This window comes from Bos grunniens, chromosome 14, assembly GCF_055505025.1.
Source record: "Bos grunniens cultivar Pamir isolate PY7600 chromosome 14, Bosgru_T2T1.0, whole genome shotgun sequence".
Lineage (NCBI taxonomy): Eukaryota > Metazoa > Chordata > Mammalia > Artiodactyla > Bovidae > Bos > Bos grunniens.
In genome coordinates this window covers 38,491,269-38,510,789 of record NC_141178.1, presented here as the reverse complement: position 1 = coordinate 38,510,789, position 19,521 = coordinate 38,491,269, and the positions used below count along the sequence as shown (strand labels likewise).

The window sequence follows — 19,521 nt, the reverse complement described above, 5'->3', positions numbered from 1 at the left end:
GGACTCCATGATGTCTGGCAACTCTGTGTGACCTTGGATCCTTGAGAGACCCTGTGTCCTCTCAATAACCCCCCACTTGTGTTTGCTTGATCTACTTGAGTGGTTTATTACTCACTTTCAGCCATGTGAGAGACATGGGTGCAGCTGGTCCCCAGCATGTCTGGTGTGGGTAGCCAAACTGAATAGTGACCAAATTTTACACTGAGCCTTTTTGCAAAATCTGACTTGGGATGTTTTTCTGCAACAATCTGGGCTTTATCATGAAATCAGTTAAGGGACACACTAAGAACCGGAGTGACAGTGAAGATGGTGTGGGGTACTTCCACAGTGGCACAGTGGATAGGAATCCACCTGCCAGTGCAAGGGACATGGATTTGATCCCTGGTCCTGGGAGATCCCACATGCCACGGAGCAACCAAGCCTGTGGGCCACAACTACTGAGCCTGGGTACTATAACTACTGAAGCCTAGAGCCTGTGCTCTGCAAGAAGAGAAGCAAGTGAGAGGTCTGAGTACTGCAACAAAGAGTAACCCCCGTTCACTGCTGCTGCTGCTAAGTCGCTTCAGTCGTGTCCGACTCTGTGCGACCCCATAGACCACAGCCCACCAGGCTCCCCCGTCCCTGGGATTCTCCAGGCAAGAACACTGCAGTGGGTTGCCATTTCCTTCTCCAATGCATGAAAGTGAAAAGTGAAAGTGAAGTCACTCAGTCGTGTCTGACTCTTCGCGACCCCATGGACTGCAGCCTACTAGGCTCCTCCGTCCATGGGATTTTCCAGGCAAGAGTACTGGAGTGGGGTGCCATCGCCTTCTCCACCCCTACTCACTACAACAGTTCTTTGGCACTCAGCCTTCTTTATAATTCTCACATCCGTACATGACTACTGGAAAAACCATAGCTTTGACTATATGGACCTTTGTTGGTAAAGGAATGCCTGCTTTATAGTATGCTGTCTAGGTTTGTCATTGCTTTTCTTCCAAAGAACAAGCGTCTTTTAATTTCATGTCTGCAGCCACCATCTGCAGTGATTTTGGAGCCCAAGAAAAGAAAATATTCTACTTTTCCCCCACCTATTTGGCATGAAATGATGGATCTGGATGCCATGATCTTACTTTTTTCAATGTAAAGTTTTAAGCCAGTTGTTTTACTCTCCTCTTTAACTCTTATCAAGAGATTCTTTAGTCTCTCTTCACTTTCTGCCGTTAGAGTGGTATCATCTGCATATCTGAGGTTGCTGATATTTCTCCCGGCAATCTTGATTCCAGCTTGTGAGTCTTCCAGTTTGGCTTTTCACATGATGTATTCTGCATATAAGTTAAATAAGCAGGGTGACAAATCAGCCTTGACGTACTCCTTTCCCAACTGTGAACCTGTTGTTCCATGTCTGGTTCTAACTGTTGCTTCTTGACCTGCATACAGGTTTCTCAGGAGACTGGTAAGGTGGTCTGGTATTCCCATCTCTTTAAGAATTTTCCACTGCAGCGGAACTTAGCTTGTGCTCCACAACCACTGAGCCTGTGCTCTAAACCGGAACTACTGAAGCCTGTGTGCCTAAAGCCGTGCTCCACAACAACAGGAGTCAGCACAATGAGAAGCCCTCGCACTGCAACTAGCGGGTAGCCCCCACTCGCTGCAACTGGAGAAAGCATGTGCAAAGCAGCGAAGACCTAGCACAGTAAAAAAAAAAAAAAAAAAAAAACCCAGAAAAACCACCAAAGTTGGTGTTACTGCCCAGAGTGAAATCTGTACTTATGGAGGGTTGATATAGAGCCATACCTGGTTGCTTTATCACATACAGTCTCAATGGCTGAGTGTATGGTACAAATGCAGTTGCTACTAAAACATTTACATTGAAAAAAAAAAAGAATTTTCCTCAGTTTGTCATTATCCACACAGTCAAGGGCTATAGCATAGTAAATGAAGTAAAAGTAAAATTTTTTGGAATTCTTTTGCTTTTTCTGTGATCCAGCACATGTTGGCAACTTGATCTCTGGTTCTTCTGCCTTTTCTAAACCCAGATTGTACATCTGGAAGTTCTTGGTTCACATACTGTTGAAACCTAGCTTGAAGGAATTTGACCATAATCTTGCTAGCATGTGAAATGAGTGCAATTGTACGGTAATTTGAACATTCTTTGGCATTGCCCTTCTTTGGGATTGAAATGAAAACTGACCTTTTCCAGTCCTGTGGCCACTGCTGAGTTTTCCAAATTTGCTGGTATATTGAGTAAATCGCTTTAACAGCATCATCTTTTAGGATTTTAAATAGCTCAGCTGGAATTCCAACAATTGCATATAATTTAGAAAAAATGTAATCAAGTTAAACAGAACTGGCTGCTTCTCAAATTGTGATGAAGGGTGGAAAGGGGATGAGCAGCAGGGCTTCCTATCATCATAAGCATTTTACTGCCCTGATTTTTTTTTTTTTTACTGTGTACCTATATTACCTGGATGTGAGCAATTACTATCATATCCAGATCCTCATCGTAAAATACTGTTTATTTTTTAGTGCCAACCTAGGTTCTCTCTCCTCTGTTATTGACTCAAATCCTATTGACCTTCTTCCATTTACTCTGCATGCTTTTAATAGTACAGACCTATGCTGCAATGGATTTCATTTTGAAGCATTCATTTTTTTCACTTTTTTTCACACCTTTACTGAATTCTTGCTATGTGCAAGGAATTTCAACATAAAACCAGTGGGTGTTACCGTATACTTTGTTCTATATTAAATAATTATTAGGTAATCAAAAGTCATTTGGAGTTGGTGATTTTGAGAAACTTTAAAGAAACTTTAAAAATGCTACTTAGACCAAATAAATGTCTATGTGTGTGTGGGCTAAGTTGCTTCAGTCGTGTCAGACTCTGCACATCCCTATGGACTGCAGCCTGACAGGCTCCTCTGCCCATGGGATTCTCCAGGCAAGAACACGGAAGTGGGTTTCTGTGTCCTCCTCTAGGGGATCTTCCCGACCCAGGGATCCAGGTGGGTTTTCTACCACTAGCACCACCTGGGAAGCCAATAAATGGCTATGCTAGGCTGCAAAATGTTCCCTTCCTTCTTCCCTCTTTGCTTTGTTTGGGCAACAGTAGATGGAAACAGAGAGCGTATCTACAGCCTGAAGAAATGCTCCATCCGAACAGTTTTTCATTCATTCACTTAAACATTTATTGAGCACCTAGTACATGCCAGAGTATTAAGTGTAAGGTCTTGGAGGGTATTTTTTTCAGGGAAGGTTGCTTTCTTTTTTTTTTTTTAATACTAAAATAATTCATCACTGGGACTTCCATGGTGGTCCAACGGTTAAGACCCCAAGCTTCCACTGCAGGGGGCAAAGGTTCAGTCTCTGGTTGGGGAACTATGATCCTGCATGCTACGTGGAATGGCCAAAAAAAGAATCCATTACCTTGTTAGATGTTTGCTGCAGCCTCGCTTTAGGATAGTAGGCATTTGGTCAAAACTTGTTTTGCAAATATATGATTGACACATAACTTTGTAGGACAACATCTCCAGTCCAGTTTCTCAATATTTTCTCCTGTCCCCACCTGAGGGCCATGCAGCTTCCTGGAAACTCCCGAGGGAGCAGAGTTTCCTGAGACCTTGGCCAGAGGGCCTGGAAGAAGCAAGAATGTGCGGTTCGAACACCATTCATAGAGGTTGTTGCATGTATCCTTCTTCTTGGCAAGAATGTGGGCATTAAAAGGGAACTGTTTAGCTATCATCTTCGAGAGCCTTGAGGACTGAGGATGACAATGCTTTGTGGGGAAGTATGTGACATCTGATGTGGCTGCAGGCTTGGCAGACATGCTGTGGGAAGCATGGGGAGAAAGAACTCTAACTGATGGATGTGAACGCAGGGTCAAGCTTTCCCTGCAGTGTTGTTGTTGTTATTGTTGTTGTTGTTTTTATGAAATATAGGTAATTTGCTATGTTGTATTAGTTTCAAGTTCTTGGCGATGTCACAGACGTAGCTCACCAGTCTCCTCTGCCTATGAGGATTCTCCAGGCAAGAATACTGAAGTGGTCTGCCGTGCCCTCCTCCAGGGATCTTTCCAACCCAGGGATCAAACCCAGGTCTTCTGCATTGCAGGCAGATTCTTTACCATCTGAGCCACCAGGGAAGCTCAAGAATACCAGAGTGGGTAGCCTATCCCTTCTCCAGGGGATCTTCTGGACCCAGGAATTGAAACGGGGTCTCCTGCATTGCAGGTAGATTCTTTTTTTTTTGCAGGCAGATTCTTTACCAGCTGAGTTACCAGGGAAGCCCAGTCTCAAGTGCACAGCAAAGTGATTCATTTGTGTGTGTGTGTGTATTTTCTTTCTCAGATTCTTTTCCATTATAGGTCATTACAAGATACTGAATATAGTTCCCTGTGCTATACAGTAGCTCCTTATTTTTCTATTTTATTTATTTATTTTAAAAAGATTTACCTATTTTTGGCTGTGTCAGGTCTTCATCGTGGCATGCAGGGTCTTTGCTCATATGGGATCCTTGCAGATAAGACTCTAGTTGTGGCTCTCGGGCTTAATTGCCCACGTCATGTAGGATCTTCGTTCCCCAGGCAGGGATCAAAGCCAAGTCTCCGGCATCACTAGGCGGATTCTTAACCACTGGACCATCAGGGAAGTCCCCTGTTTTTCTATTTTATGTATCATAGTGTATATCTGTTTCCCTGCTGTAATATTAGATTATGGGGAGAAACTGGCAAAAGAAGTGATGGGAATGGGCAGTGTAAAGAGGAGGACAGAGTGGGGAGAGAAGGCAGCATAAGGTGAAGAGCAGCCCATACCTGGTTCAAAGGAGGAGGAAACCACGAAGCAGAGAGAAAGGAGCACTATCTTTGATTGCTCACAGCAGATCTGTAGACTGAAAGCCCCTAAAACTGCTGAACAGCCACTGGGTAGTGTCAGAGGTAGGGGACATCCACATCTATGTAAGCTCTGTGACCTCAGGACAGTTAGGTAACCTTTATGAAGGTCTTTCATTCTGGATAAAATGGGGTGGTGGTTCCCACACACAGCTGTTGTGACAGTCAGTCCACCTGGAAGCCTCCAGTGCTTGCTTGGCACAGAGTAGGAGCAAACTGAGTCTGGTCTCCCATCCTCCTGCTTCACAGGAAAGGTCAAAGGGCTCAGGGTCCCTGTGCCAAACACAAGGGAATCATATAGTTTCAATGACAAGGAGCTGGGCTGCGGGTAGGGCTGGTGGAAGAAAGCAATGGGTGTCCAACTGCACAAGCTTCTAGTTATCAAATAGGCTGAGCTTTAAAACTGTCTCTACCGCTCAGGCTATTAATGGATGAAATAATGATGGCCAGGAGTAACCAAGAAAACATTCAGATGTGGCACATAAGCTATTTACTAAGGCTGGACATTTTTATTTTAGAAAGAAACTTCTTAAATCGAAAAGAAGAAATTCTGCAGGCACTCACGAATTTCAAGGCACTTAATCCAGATATCTGAGGGTTCCAGTATTAGAGTATTGTGGTCTCCATTTGGGAAACAGTTCTCTGTGTGTGATGACCTGTTATTCCAGGTAATTCTGACAACAGCTCCGTGAGGTAGGAGCTTCTGGGAAGCAGGCAGCAGACCATGAGTCATAGCCCTCCCCACCCCATCTATGGAGGCCTGGTCTAGGAGTAGATCAAGATATTGCCTAAGCCAGGCTAATTGGTTTTCTCTCTTCTATTATCATTCCTAATGTAAGAACAAGACTTACAAAGGTTAAATCTCATGTCCAGTTATCTATCTCACAAGAGGCAAAACTCGGATTTCTGTCCAAATCTGTTGAACTCCAAAGCCTGCTGCCTTGCTGCACAAATACATATGCTTGGTCTTTGGAGGTGAATGTCAAGTTCTGGTGGACCTGGCCTTGGCTTCAAGGAGGGTCTCCAGAGTGGCTTGGCACTAGACTGGACATTGACTTTCCCCTGTCTGTCAGCTTGTGTTCACATGACCTGGGCAACAGGATCAGCAGCACTGTATGAGAAGTTGAGGTCTCTGGGCAGTCATTGCCAAGGGAATGGGTTTGAGTTGAAATTATCCGGGCTGAACTCTAGACATGAGATGTACCTACAACATGTTTCTAAAAATAGTCTCGATGGCGAGCGGTTTGCTATGGGAAAGAGATCCCTTTGTTTTTTAAAAAAAGTGTTTTTTTTTTAAAACAACTGTAGATAAAACCTCAAATCCTCTAACCCTCGAGAGCCTTTGGGTACCAGTTAGTTATCCTTTACTCAAATCAACAGCTCTCAAATAGAAGCAGATACACAAAAACTTTTATTAAGTGGAAGTTAGACTTCATGGTAGTTAACCAGTTACAAGTGCATTTAAATGCATGTGTGTGGACACCGTAGAAGTCAGAATGGTCTTCCTGAAAGTCCAGTGTTCTGGCTCGGCACGTGCCAGTGCAACCCAAGGTAGAACCATACACACAGGAAATACAGGGCGACGATGACGTCAGACTAGATTGGCAACACCATATTCATTGTTACAGCTAAGCATTACAGACGTGAAAGTCCAAAGACCAGCAGACTATTACTAAAATGATTCTTCCTATAGACCCTTACTTCTACTTAAATGCTTCCATAGGACCCAGGTAGCAAATTCTCAGCTCTGGGGGGACAGGACCATTTCTCTATTTTAAAATGGGCCACAGAAACTGTAAACAATCAGGGGTCCTTCTGATGCCCATGGCAGGTAGATGCCAGCTGTCCCCTTTGGAAAGTGCAGTTCCATTTAACTGGTGTCAACATTTGATCCTGGAAATCTTGCATCTGAAAATCTGCCTTCTATTTCGATTAGCACCAGTTTATTTGAAATAGTTTTCCTGGTGTTAAATATTTAGGAAACATTTTTTTTTTAAACCAACACACAAAGTCCCAAACAATGGAAAGCGAAAAACATTCAAAAAGTTGTTTTAGAGAACAGCATTTAGAAAAACAACATCATTTAAACATTCAACAAATCTATGTACAAGGTGCCCAAAGCTGGCAAGGAGCATGGCTGAGGAACAGTCATGTAAAAGGTTTATTAACCTGAACCTCCTCAGGCTGTATTTACAGTCAGATAGGTATTCAGAAATGTAGTATCAGAACATCTGGATTTGGCTAAAAATCATATAAAAAGACACATCCCGGCCCCCAATAACTTCTAAATAGGTAGCAAACATATCCAGTATAACCACAAGTACCAGGTTTAGAAGTATATTTTTCCATATTTTACATACAAACAGCTGAGAAACTTTCTCAATGGACACAGAAGAGATCCTAAGTGGCAGAGAAATGGAGTTCTTTATGTCAACATTGTCAGATGAAGGAAAGAATTTTATTTTTCATGCCGAGTAACATAGGAAAGTACTGATTAAGGAGCAAGAATAAATTATTAGGGGAAAAGGTTTCATGGGAATACAAAATCCCCAAGAGTGCTGAAGACATGTGTGTTTATTTCATATGGACTTTCCAAAAAAATATAGGTGATGATCTCTGTTTAATTTTGAAAAAAAAAAAAAAAAAAGCCAATGATTTTTCTTTGCAGGACAATATTTTTATATTATTTTCTATATTCTGTTTTTATATTCTTTAAAACTGTATAATCCAAACCCTTTGGAGAAGAGTTTTTTCCCCCTTAGATTGCGAATTAAACACAATAGACACAACCTATGCTATATTTATCCAAGGCAATATTCATTAACTTCATGCAGTTTTGTTTGCTTGCTAATCCAGTGTTACTAGAACATTTACCTCTAAAAAAACTGGGCCCATTTTGTAACGCCCACATTTCCCATTTCTGCTAAAGAAGTAAAATATAAACCATTTCTCCTTTAATCACCTTTGCGGCTGAAATTTGTTTAGAGCCTGAAGTTTCAATGCACTGTCTTTAAAAGTATCAGCCAGAAGTGTATAGTTGGAAGTCCTATATCCCCATAATGATATGCATTCAAGTCTGTTTTGAATAATTTGCAGTTGTGGTAAGTCTCTATGAAAAAAAAAATTGACTTGGATTGGATACAAAATAACACTACCCTTTGAAAATGCATAGCTTGTCACTTTTACATTCATTCACTAATATTAAAGACTTTTATACACAAGTACTTACCTCTAAGTAGTGGTAAGATTATATTTTGAAAGATTTCTAAAAATTGGAGAGCACTGCCTCAATGTTTTTGAACTAGTGCCTGATTCCAAGTTAACACTGTCATGTTAACACTTGCATCTCACAGGAAGGACTGAGTCTTCTTTTTTTTTTTTTTTTTTTTGTTAGCAGGCACTAAAAAGCAATGCTTTCTACTGACAGCATTTCCCCCAAATACCCCATTTTTAGCTATTTTATCATTTTATTTGAATAGGTTAGATTTGGTGTAGAAAACAACTTGAAAGATGGCTTAATTCTTAAAAGTAGAATGCTTTAAATCTTATCATGGATGAAGGGCAACAGAGGTTTTGTTATGACTGTGGTTCTCTCACTCCCCGGCTCCCTCATTTGAAAAAGATGACCACAGGCCACTCGGCAGTTGTATTTGATGATAGTCACGAACCCTTTGGGACCTAGCGATTTTTTCTTATCCTGAGTTCTTCCTCTAAGTATATAGATTTTGATAGATGAAACACTTTGGAAACTACACTAATGTCTGGTTATTCCAGAGAGCTTATGTTTCAATGGCTGACTATCATCCAACCATTAATTATAAAAATAGGAATTTAAGGTCATGTTGTAGGAAAATATTGATTAATGGCATTTTTTTAAAAACATATATGATCTGCCTGCCTGGGTTATTTTACACCCAGGATATTTTCAGTTATTGAAGTCATGGAACAAGTATATTTGGGGGGTATTGAGTTCTTCCCTAAAAATCTAAATCTATTCTAAAGCTTTCTACCAGTGATCACAGAGGTTCCCCGAACAGCTGGGACACTTTGGAAGAAGAAGCTTTGCTATCATCACAGGGCTTGGTCAAATCACAGTCATTGCTTTCCAATTAGCAGAGTGTAAGGGAAAAGGCGTAAAAAGCAAAGCGAGGGTTTACAGTCTGCAGTGATGCATCTTTCTCTCCCCGTCTCTTTTTGGCTGCACTGCACAGCATGTGGGATCTGTTCCCCAGCTAAGGGATGGTACCCGTGTCCCCTGCATTGGAAGTACGGAGTCTTAACCGCTGGACCACCAGGGAGGTCCCCACTGTGCCTCGTCTTTTTTAAATTTCCCTTGGGTGGGGTAGTTTGTGATTGCTACACCGTAGATCCCTGAGGGGTAATTCCACTGGCCCCCGAGCTCTGCCTCTTTCCTGTCTTGATCATCTGTGCCCAAAACATGGGAAGGAAGCTCCACTGGGGTGAGAGACACGTGCTTCACAACATGAGCAGACTGGAAGAGCTTTCTCTTTGCATAAATAAAAACTTAAAACAAGTATACCCCGCAGGAGCCACTTGCTTTTCACATAATAAAGGTCGGTTCCATTTTCATGCTCTGTAACCCTAGGCAGAGGTCAGGGCTCAGACCAATGAGCCAAAGTGAAGCTCTCTTCCTCTGCTCTGATCACTCCATTGGCTTTGCTCCGGAGGGGGACTCGTGGGGGTAGAGGACTTGTGAGAGAGGCTTTGAGTAAAAGTGGAAGGACTAGGTATCTGCCTTGTTATTCTTTGTCAGTGAGTCTGACTGGATCTTTTGTGATGAATATGGCAGGTTGTCTGCTGATCAACCTGCTCTCTGAATGGTAATCCCAAACTGTTGAGACAAATGGAAACGTTTCGCTGAAGGAAGAGAGGAGCCTCATCGACTCAGCCTAACATGCAAGTCCTGGTAATATTTATCCCCATGGACCTTAATTGAAGAGTGAGAAAGCAAGAGCACAGAAGCGAAAATGTTTAATCCAGGGCTTTGGGAAGCAAACATACATTAAAAACAGCATGGCCGCTGGCTCAGGCAGATTAAGGCAGAGGGGAGAGTAACATTTTGCTAGTGAATTCAAGATGGTTGCCAAAAGGGAAAAAGAGACTCCTGACTAGAATGCGGACTGTTCTTTCTCTCCCTTAAAATTCAGCTTCTTCTCCAGCTGCTGGTTTTTCCTCTTCAGTCAGAGATGTAAAGAGCATTCAGAAGGAAATAGATGAGAAACTTTTTTTTTTGTTTTTTTTAAGAAAATTTTGTTCTTTAATGACAGTGCTCTTGCCTTTTTCAGGAGTTGCTGCTCGCTCCCCGACCAATTTTCTGAATTAAAAATTTAGAGAACTGCCCCTAGTAACTATGTAAATATAACGGTTAATCAGACTTGAGAATTAATTTTTAACACTTTCATAATATAAATAGTGGGGAGCTTTCCTTTGAAAGCTGGCAGTTAATAGTTATGTGGATGGTGCTCAATAGGAAAAGAATATTTTGAAGAAAAAAGGTTTATGGCTTAAGTGTTGAAGTCATAATCTCCACCTTCTTTCAAAATCTACAGTTGTTTATCTTTTGAATGGTAGCTTTTCTCTTGTTCCCTAGAACTTGGGTCCTTTTAAGACCTGCCACTGTTTGGGCATTGGGGTTAACCATTGCAAAATGGGCTTCTTTTCCACCAGAATAGGAAAGCTCACAATTTACTCCTCTAGTACTATATTGCTTGAGAAACATAATAAAAGTATAATTTATCAAAAAGTAGGTTATGGGCCAAAATGGTTTAGGCCCATCTAGCTCCATGACTAAACTTGTGAGTGGCTTTACTCAAAACCTGTGAAACCTGTGAGCTGATGAGAGAAGAGGACAATCCATTCATGGACTGGTCAACCTGTCAATCATACGATGACAAAATATCAGGCATTGTCAATGTTATTTAAGTTGCATTCATATTTACCATGTGACATAACCATATTACCAGCTATTTCCGACTTTGAGATGACAGTATTTTTCAATTTGATCCTTACAAACTGAATTTGAGCTTATTTTCAAATTTGGGGGCATCAATACAAGTTTACATGGATAACAAAAGCTGAATGTTAGCAGCAAAATAACTTTTTTCAAAGGAGTCAAAAGTTTAACTCGGAACATTGCACTAGCTAGTCATCTCCTATAATTAACCACTTATATGGCTGGAATTTAGGGGATGGGGGCCTGGGAGGTAGGCTAAAGGGATAAATTTCAGAGTGAGTCTGCATTTGATACTGTGATGAGGGTTCTTTACTTTTATGCTGAAATACTTGGATTGTAAGTATGGGTAAAGATCATGGGTCCCTGGGGTCTTCTCAGGTCTAGAGTCATTCTGGAAGATTGAGGTCTAAGCCAGCTCTTTCACTTGCTCTTTCCCTCCTCCCTGGACATAGTAATGAGGCTGACTCAGGTTCAAGACCACTTGCACCAGGTTTGGCTTTGGAGGTGGTGGTAGTAATTTTAAATATTCTCATTTTATGCTAAGTACTAGGGAGGGTCAAAGGAAGTCATGTATCTGAAAGAGACACACTTTCTTATATATCTGAAAGGGTTAGTGATTATCCTAATACTATCAGGACTCTGGGGTAAGACACACTCTAAAATTACCTAGTTTATCCAAATGAAGGAAGCAACTTCTAATTTTTTCTGTGACACATTTATTCCTATTTTGTCTTTGCCCTCAGGGAAAGATGTTAAGGTTTTCTACATGGAAAAACTCCATTTTGAGGTTAGTGGACACTCTAAAATACCTAAGTACCTACCAGTTATGAAGCAAGGATTTTGCCGTGTCAGAGGTGGAACAACAGAGCTTTTATCCTGGGATGAAAACTCACAAGGCGGGATGGAGTGGGAAGGGATGTGGAGGGGTTGGCAAAGGGCTTTGGCACGAGGAGGCAACATGTGCTATCTGAAACTGCAGGGGCTCCTGGCTGCCTTCGCTGAAGGCACAAGGCTGCTCTTTGCCAGCCCCTCATCACAGTGGTCACGGCAGTGAAAACAGTAAGGAAGTGAGGATTACAGTCATTCAATGCTTTGGGGCCCGGCCTGGGCATGCCACGAGGCAGAGTGAGAGCTGAATAATACCTCGGTATATTTTGATCAGAGGCAAGGCTAGTTTAAGGATGTTGTATTTTTATACTCAAATCTTCCATGAGAGTGATTTTTGGGGAGAACTGACTTCTCTCCCTTTAATTTTAGTTGCCCAGATAGTGCCAATTTGTGAGTTGGGGGCGCTGCTTGAAGAACTTGACTTGATGGCTATGGAAGGTGAAATCTGCTTTTTCCCAACAGTTGAAACCAGTGCCCAAAGGCTGCATCTGTCCATATACAGGTTCTCTTTGGTCTGCACACTGCTGGCCAAGAATTTGAGTTTTGATTAAGTGTCAGGTAACATCATATTTCCAAGTCAGAAGGTCTAGCGCCCCAGGCCTGATTTCTGCATGGTTCTGATTGTCTACAGCTGGGGTCCCCCTTCAACGGGGACGCATGTCCTCTGGTTCACTGTGATCTCTGTCATTCTCTAGTGTCCTTCCTTTGCCTGATTTGAATCATTCGTTTACACAATTTGCCTGTTCTTTCTAAGCATCTGCTATGTACCATTAGGAGGCTTCTATTTAAATACGAAGCAAGACTCATTTGATCAAAAACCATGCAGCAATGAACACTTCTTGGGAAACTGTAATGCCAACATTAGAGATTTTCCAAGAGAATGAAGAGAGGCATTGGACTGCCTCATCTCAGAGATGAAGCTGTACATGTCTTCCCCTAAGCCCGTGCATTTCTAGTCCTCATGTGTGCAGATTCTGAAGCCTGTTTGAAAGCAGAGTCTGAGTGACCCTTTGACCACCTCACAGGGGTTGCCTAATGGGTAAGACTGCTCTGTCCTAGCTTTTCTTTTGATGTTATCTGCATACTTGACTAATTAGTCTAGCTTTTGAATTACTAAAATCTTAGAAAGAAAAGATGTTTTCTTGCTTAACAGTGAGTGGGCTAGAAAAAACTAATGCATTATGAAATGGTTTTGGCAAAGCTCAGAATTATTTGTGTGGTTAATCAACTCTCCATGGTAGCCTTCCTTGTTCCCTGACTCTTGGGAATATAGTGACTTTCTGATCTCAAACTTGCCTGTCTGTGAACTCATGTGAAAAATCAAGCACTTGTTCTGATAAGGAAATGAAAGTTGTTTAGTTAGTGGAGAGCACAAAATTATTTTAAACAACACCAATCAGCTAAGAATTGTATCTTTGGGCTTATACACTATGATTTTAGAAATTACCATCAAATGACACTTGCTAGTAAAATGCAGCTTTGTGGTTCTGGTAGGCTGAGCACTAAGCTTGTCCTTGTGACAGAAATCTATCACAGTACATGACAGAATTTACAAGTTTATTTCTCTCATTGCCTATAAGCATATCTATTAATATTTTAAAGATTTCAGATATACGATTCTTAAAATGTTTTCTTTTCCCCAAATACTTTGAAAAAACACTGGTAAAGATAATAGGAGTAGCTGTTGTAATAATCTTTCCATCTGATCTGCATTTGTACTCTTGCTGCAGAGGGTTGATTGAAAAGATATGCATCAAAATGCTTGCTTAAAAGAGGCATAGCCCTTTGTTTGGAGAGCAGGAATTGCTTATAATATTAACACTTTCTGTTTGGTAAAATATTGTATTTTAAAAAATAAGCTACAATGTATAAAACGAAGGTCATTTCCCACAAAATGTTCATGTTCTTTATGATTACAAAACGCTGCATCTTGTAAAATATTTCCAGTTCTGTTAACTTGAGAAGTTAAGTACTAATGCTTATTATAAAAATGTCACATCTTTCAGAAATTGTAGAAGCCTACGCAATGTTTTTCTTGCCTTATTTGGAAAATTAAGTTATAATTATTATTGTATTTAAGATCACATTTTGACACAACACATTACCATTGTGATTCTCAGACTCACAAGAAAAGTTATAAAACATGAGATTGTCTTCAATTAAAAAAAAAGGAACTATTTACAAAACAGGACCAGAAGTAAAATTCCCCTTTTGATTTCTAGTCCTATGATAGATACACCTTTTAAAGCACGTATGTCATTGGATCTGGGCTTTTACAGTTAGTCATGGTAAGCAAACCAGTCGGTCTTAAATACATTTTATACTTTCTTGCTCTACTGGTATGCATTACTTAGTGATACAATTGGTACCTAAAAGTGCTTATAAGCTCATTTCATTTACCGATTTCCGGTTTGACTAGTTACGATGTGAAAGAAGGAAACAGTTCCGCTCTGGAGGAAGCCCCACAGGTATGGGGAACAGGGAGAGCAGTGTGTGCTGCTGGCTGGGTTATTTTCTTAGAGAAACAAAATTCCAGTTGACCCGTGTGCCCAGCACTTTCTCCAAAATGATCCGCATCCTCATCCATATTCATGAATCCTGCTCTTGTTTCCACTCATTTGTATGCACAAATTCTCCCCTGCATTCATATAGATCAGAGCTACAGTTGATGTGGTCAATAGAAATTCTACAGGGTCATGAGAAAAAGCAGCACCTTGTCCACAAAAGTCCATGGAAGTTTGCTCCTTAACCTGTCATTAAAGCAAAATGCACAACTTTCACATCCCTCCCCTACAGAATTCTTGCGTACAGCTAATAATCAGTTCTCCAACCAGCTGATTATAAAAAGGAACACCAAGGCGTCATATTCATAATTACATTCAGAAACAGCCTTATATGAGTCTGTGAAAACCCACCAGGGACTGCGCTGTGGTTCAGACATCAGCCTTAGAATGCAGGTCTAAGAAACAAAGAAACTGCTCTGTTTCATAGAGCATTCCTCCACACCTCAAAAAGTTAGTACTGTCTAGTTCATGGAAATTGGTCATGAAATGGTATGTTCATTAAAAAACAAACAAATTATTCTGACCAGAAAAGATGCTGGAGATAATAGAAAACCTTTCTAGTCTTAAAATTCTCCAGATCTACATTTCACATACCCTTTAGTTTTCCCTGAGGAAATGAAATTTTTTTTTTTTTACAGTATTTTGCTACTATTCTCAAGGTATTCTCTCCCATATGTACAGTGTGTGCCAGTTTCCCCTAAATTTTCCCAAATGAGTGCTGCGTTTTCCTTTTCCAATGAAGTCAGATGGAGGTGGACGTGGGTTGAGCAGTCCTGGCTAATTCAGAACTGCTTTTGAGTGTGGCTTAGTGTGACACCAGCAACACTGGACTTCAAGTGATCTTGAAATTTGATAGAGGGCATGTTAATTTCAGACACTTTTTACAACATACATGTAACTTTGTAAAAAAAACTTTGTTGGAAAGTCCAAAAACTGTAATGTGCCTCTTTCTCTATTGAAAAGTTTTCATCTGCAACAAGGTTATGACTGGACAAAGACTCCTCTCACCAAGGGCACCCACCCTATTGGGGCACGGAGTTGCTGACAGGCACGCACATTCCTGCTCAGAAACCTACTGCCCTCTTCCTGACACTGGCTTTCACCAAACAACAGAGGGGACTTTTTAGCAAGTGAGGAGGAGAGTAGTATGTGCCCACTGGGGATGCGCACGGGGCATGCTGCATCCCTGCCCTGCGTGCTTCCCATGAAGGAGCTGTCTCTAGGCGTTAAGCAGCGGCTCCTCGAATGGGAACACGGCAGCTCCCTCGGAGATGCCCAGGGACAGTCACCACCAGCTGATCATCGCTAGGATGGTGAACCCCAGTCAGGTGTCCACAGCCCCCTTGTATCCTCTCTCTGGCTTCCCACCCACTTGCTCCCGGATGTTTCCTCCAGGCGGTCACACTGCCTTCCACTCACTGGTTGCACATCCTCTGAGAAGAACTGAGACTTAAAATGACTGCTCTCTGTTGTGCAGCTATCTGGAGAAGCCTGTCCATCACCAGGAAGTGCCTTCTTTGGAGAGAGATGAGAAATCTGTTCTGCAGGAAGGGGCACTGGGGAGAGAAAAGTCAAAGGCTACCACATGCCTTCTTTAGAAAGACTTTGGGACCAGAACGCATTGCCTTTGCTGTTCCTGTTGCACGTTCTCGGAGTTGCCCATGGTGGAGGGCACTCCCATTAAGCAGCCAAGTGCCCTGGGACTTCCTTCTCACCTGTCTCCCTCCTCCCCCTGACAAATGAAGACAGAAAAGAACATGGTACCAGAGAAGCCATAAAATAAATCCTGGGCTTAATTTGGCACATCATTTAGTTCCATAATATAACAAAATAGCTCTACATTTTTTTTTAAGTTTTAGCATTTACAATCAGTGCTGTATATATTACAATTTGTAGCTTTCTGGGTGGCTTGAAAGAAATCTTATCCCTTTTCTTCAAGGCCAGCCAGGTGAAGCTTGGTAGTTCCCCAGTCATTACATGCCTTAGTGCAGAGAATAGGTGTCTGTGTGCAGGAAGTACTGAGGGTCTGTGCCCACCTTGGAGTTGGAGCAGCGCCCCGGGCTGGCCTGAAGAAAGGAGCCCCGCATGGGAGAGTGTGTGTGAAGAAGGTTTCAGAAAGGAGAAGAAATCCTAGGGAAGCTGCGTTCAGGTCTATGCTTTTGCTTACACCCGTGCATCAGCTAATATTCAGGTAAGGACTGAGCTTGCCTCAGCCAGGCCAGAGCCCAGAACTAGTCATGGGCTGTCCTTCTGGGGCAGAATCACAGAGCCTCACTCCAGGACTGTCCATAGACATCATCTCTCCCAAAGTTCTGGGAGTCGGGGGATGGATTTAACCCCTTGCCTTTTTAATCTCTTTTGATTACTGATTTAATCCAAGGATCAAGGGCCATGGAATCTTGCTGAAGAGAAAATCCTGTCCTCCAGGGTTACACCCAACAGCACTGAAGTTCACAGTGAGCCTGCTCAAATGGCTGACCAATCTGGGACTCACCAGTGGGCACTGTGGCCGCTGGGCAGTCCAGTCACAGTGCAGGGCTTCCTGGTTCAGGCCAGAGCATCACCTTCTAGCCAAGATGCCAGTGGGTGAAGCAGCAGGATACCAGGGAGAAGAAAAGACAGGCTGGGAGAGAGGGTGCAAATACGTTTCCTGGCTGACCTCATCAGTGCTAAAACATACATTATAGCTGGTTCTGTACTGATTGGTAATCACAATGTGATATTAAACGAAGCTCTTTCTCTGATCTCTTAAGCATTTTTAAAGATAAATGAAGGAGGAAAACAGGATCTCTTATATGAGAGTTTAAAAAATAAAATTGCCAAAATATATGAATGCACAGATTGTTACACTGTAGAATCTCCTTTTTCCCCTTGTGTATTAAAAAAAACAAGGATATCTGTTATGACTAGATGATTTCTTTCTACTCTTTAAAAAAAAGTGTATGTACAACCTCTAAATATATTAAACTTTGCTCTGTGCAATTTCATTCAACATTCCTATGGCTGATCCTAGGCCCCCGTTCCAACACAGTGCATCCTATAAGGTGCTCTTGCGTCTTTGCATAGGTACAGGACGAGTAACTCGAGCAGGGCGATCAAGAGGAGGGTAGACAGAGAATGAGCTTATTTATAGGGCTTGACAACTACCCCTGTCCTGGCACCACCACTAGCAAGACGGACGGACAAACACACACCGGGCTAGAAAGTCTAATAAATGGAACACAGTGCAAGCCCTGGTCCTATTGAATTGAGAGATTCCTATACCAACACGCAATTTCCTTTTGGTGTTTCGTACATTCCCTTCTGAGCGAGTTCTTAATGAATAGTTCCAATATTCTGATAAGAAAAATAAAGGTTTGGACCTTCCCTTTCCCCATATAATCTTTATAGTGTTCATGAACCCATCTCCCAGACGCGCTAAAGCCTAAAACCTATAAAAGTGCACTCAGAATGGATTTGACCTCACATGACTTTCTGAACACATGGAAGCTGTGCTCTGTGTGGTCTGAAGCAACCTGCTGGGATGGTCTGAGTTCTCTACCTTTTCTGAAACCAGTCTGCTGTGGCGTCTTGAGGGAAGGAAGGCCTGATATGCCACTGACCCGGCAACAACCGTCAGATGAGCAGTGATGAACAGATCTGAGCTGGGGTTGGCATCGCATCACTGAAGGAAGCTTCGAGGCTTACCTAGATGGCGACACATCAGGTCTTGAGTGCACTGTAGCCAGGAGAGAGTGGGTGGGGCCAACTCTCAGGGTGGGGCTTCTGAGGAAGACTCCCAGATGTTTTCCAACAGGGATGCGGGATGTCCTGAACTCAGCTGGGGCTGAAATCTGCTGGTGATGTCCACTATCAATCTCTTTTCGGGCTTATGCCCTCCAGGGCCCTTCAAGCTAACAGCTCTACCGTGGTTCAGTTTGGGGCCATTCTTCAAAACAAAACAAAACAAACAAAAAGACATAGAAAAGATACCCAGAGTGCTGCCACTTCCTGGCAACACATCATGATGTGAACTGCTCCCAGAAGTCCGATGGGACAGGGAAAAGACTTCACAATGAAAACAGGTATTGTTCTTTATACAAATGCTACGGAATAACTTGTAGCTTCTTAAGTGTCAAAAAAAAAAAATCTCAGAAATGGTATTATCGAGAAAGTTTATCAAAATAGGCCTCCTTTCTAGGAAAAATGGGCTTGGTTGGTTCGATTGCTACAGAAGTCCACAGTTTTCAGACCTAGACCTACAGCAAAAAAAAAAAAAAAAAGTTGACTTTTCTTTTTAAGGAAAAGAATAGTTACAGCTGCTCTCAGCTGGGTTCTCAGCAAGAACAGGGAAGGTTGTGACCTTTTTTGTTTTTTTGCTGTGATTTCACCAAGGTTCCTAGAAGTGCTTTCCCTGGGCTTCAAGTGGGTTTGGTACGGAAGGAAAAGCACTTTCCAACACCCTCGGAGGAAAAGGAGGGCAGGAGTGTCTGGGGCGAGTTAAGGGCCCGCACATCAGTCAGTGAAGCGCTGGCAGGCCTTCTTCCAGCGGCAGGCCGTGCACCACATGTCCCGATTCTCCATGCCGTACACCTTCCGGCACTTCTTGCCCTCTCCCCGGGGCTTCCTGTAAGACAGGCCAGGAAACAGCAGTCAGTGCGAATGATTCTATGGGCATTCTTTGCAGACCTCAAAGTCCCTGGAAAGCTCTAGAAAAAGTTAGGACACACAGCAGGGGGTCTCTCTAGGTACAGAGGTTAACCTGTGTGGGATGTTTTCACCACACTTCATCACTCACCTGCGCTCAGTCTTGTCCAACTCTTTGCGACCCCTTGGGCTATAGCCGGTCAGGCTGTCCATGGAATTCTCCAGCAAGAATACTGGAGGGGGTTGCCATTTTCTACTCCAGGGAATCTTCCTGACCCAGGGATGGAACCTGCATTGGCAGGCCTATTCTTTACCACTGAGCCAGGTGGGAAGTCCTTCACTGAATTGTTAAAATTCGCTACTTTTAAGAGTACTTATAGCCTTCTTAGCTTCTACATGTCCATTTAGAGACATGTCCATTGGGACATCTTCATTACACTGAATTACATGAGCAAATACAAGAAATAACAGCAGTGAGCACTACTCGTTCAAGTTTTTTTTTTTTTTTTTTAATATTCAGGTTGATTTACTTTATTTTTTAAAATTTTTTAACCATTTATTATTTATTATTATTTTAAATATGTACTTTCAAGTGGTCTCT

General features: G+C 42.2%; 1 protein-coding gene and 1 long non-coding RNA gene across 6 annotated transcripts in view; one reads left to right on the top strand and one right to left on the bottom strand.

Moving 5' to 3' along the window:
- LOC147359293 (uncharacterized) overlaps positions 1-16,326 on the top strand; it is a 42,942-nt gene extending 26,616 nt beyond the window's left edge. Inside the window, exon 3 of the long non-coding RNA XR_015140689.1 lies at positions 2-16,326. This is a non-coding gene — a long non-coding RNA (uncharacterized LOC147359293). The remainder of the gene's footprint in view (position 1) is intronic.
- The window catches only part of ZNF704 (zinc finger protein 704), a 260,538-nt gene continuing 247,273 nt past the window's right edge, over positions 6,257-19,521 (bottom strand). For 3 of the 5 annotated variants that reach the window (XM_086336416.1, XM_086336421.1, XM_086336419.1), the window contains one exon: positions 6,257-18,900. In XM_086336416.1, the coding sequence (XP_086192542.1) occupies positions 18,789-18,900 (112 nt within the window). In that variant the 3' untranslated portion in view covers positions 6,257-18,788. The remainder of the gene's footprint in view (positions 18,901-19,521) is intronic. The other 2 variants (XR_015140686.1, XR_015140687.1) reach the window with 1 other exon arrangement.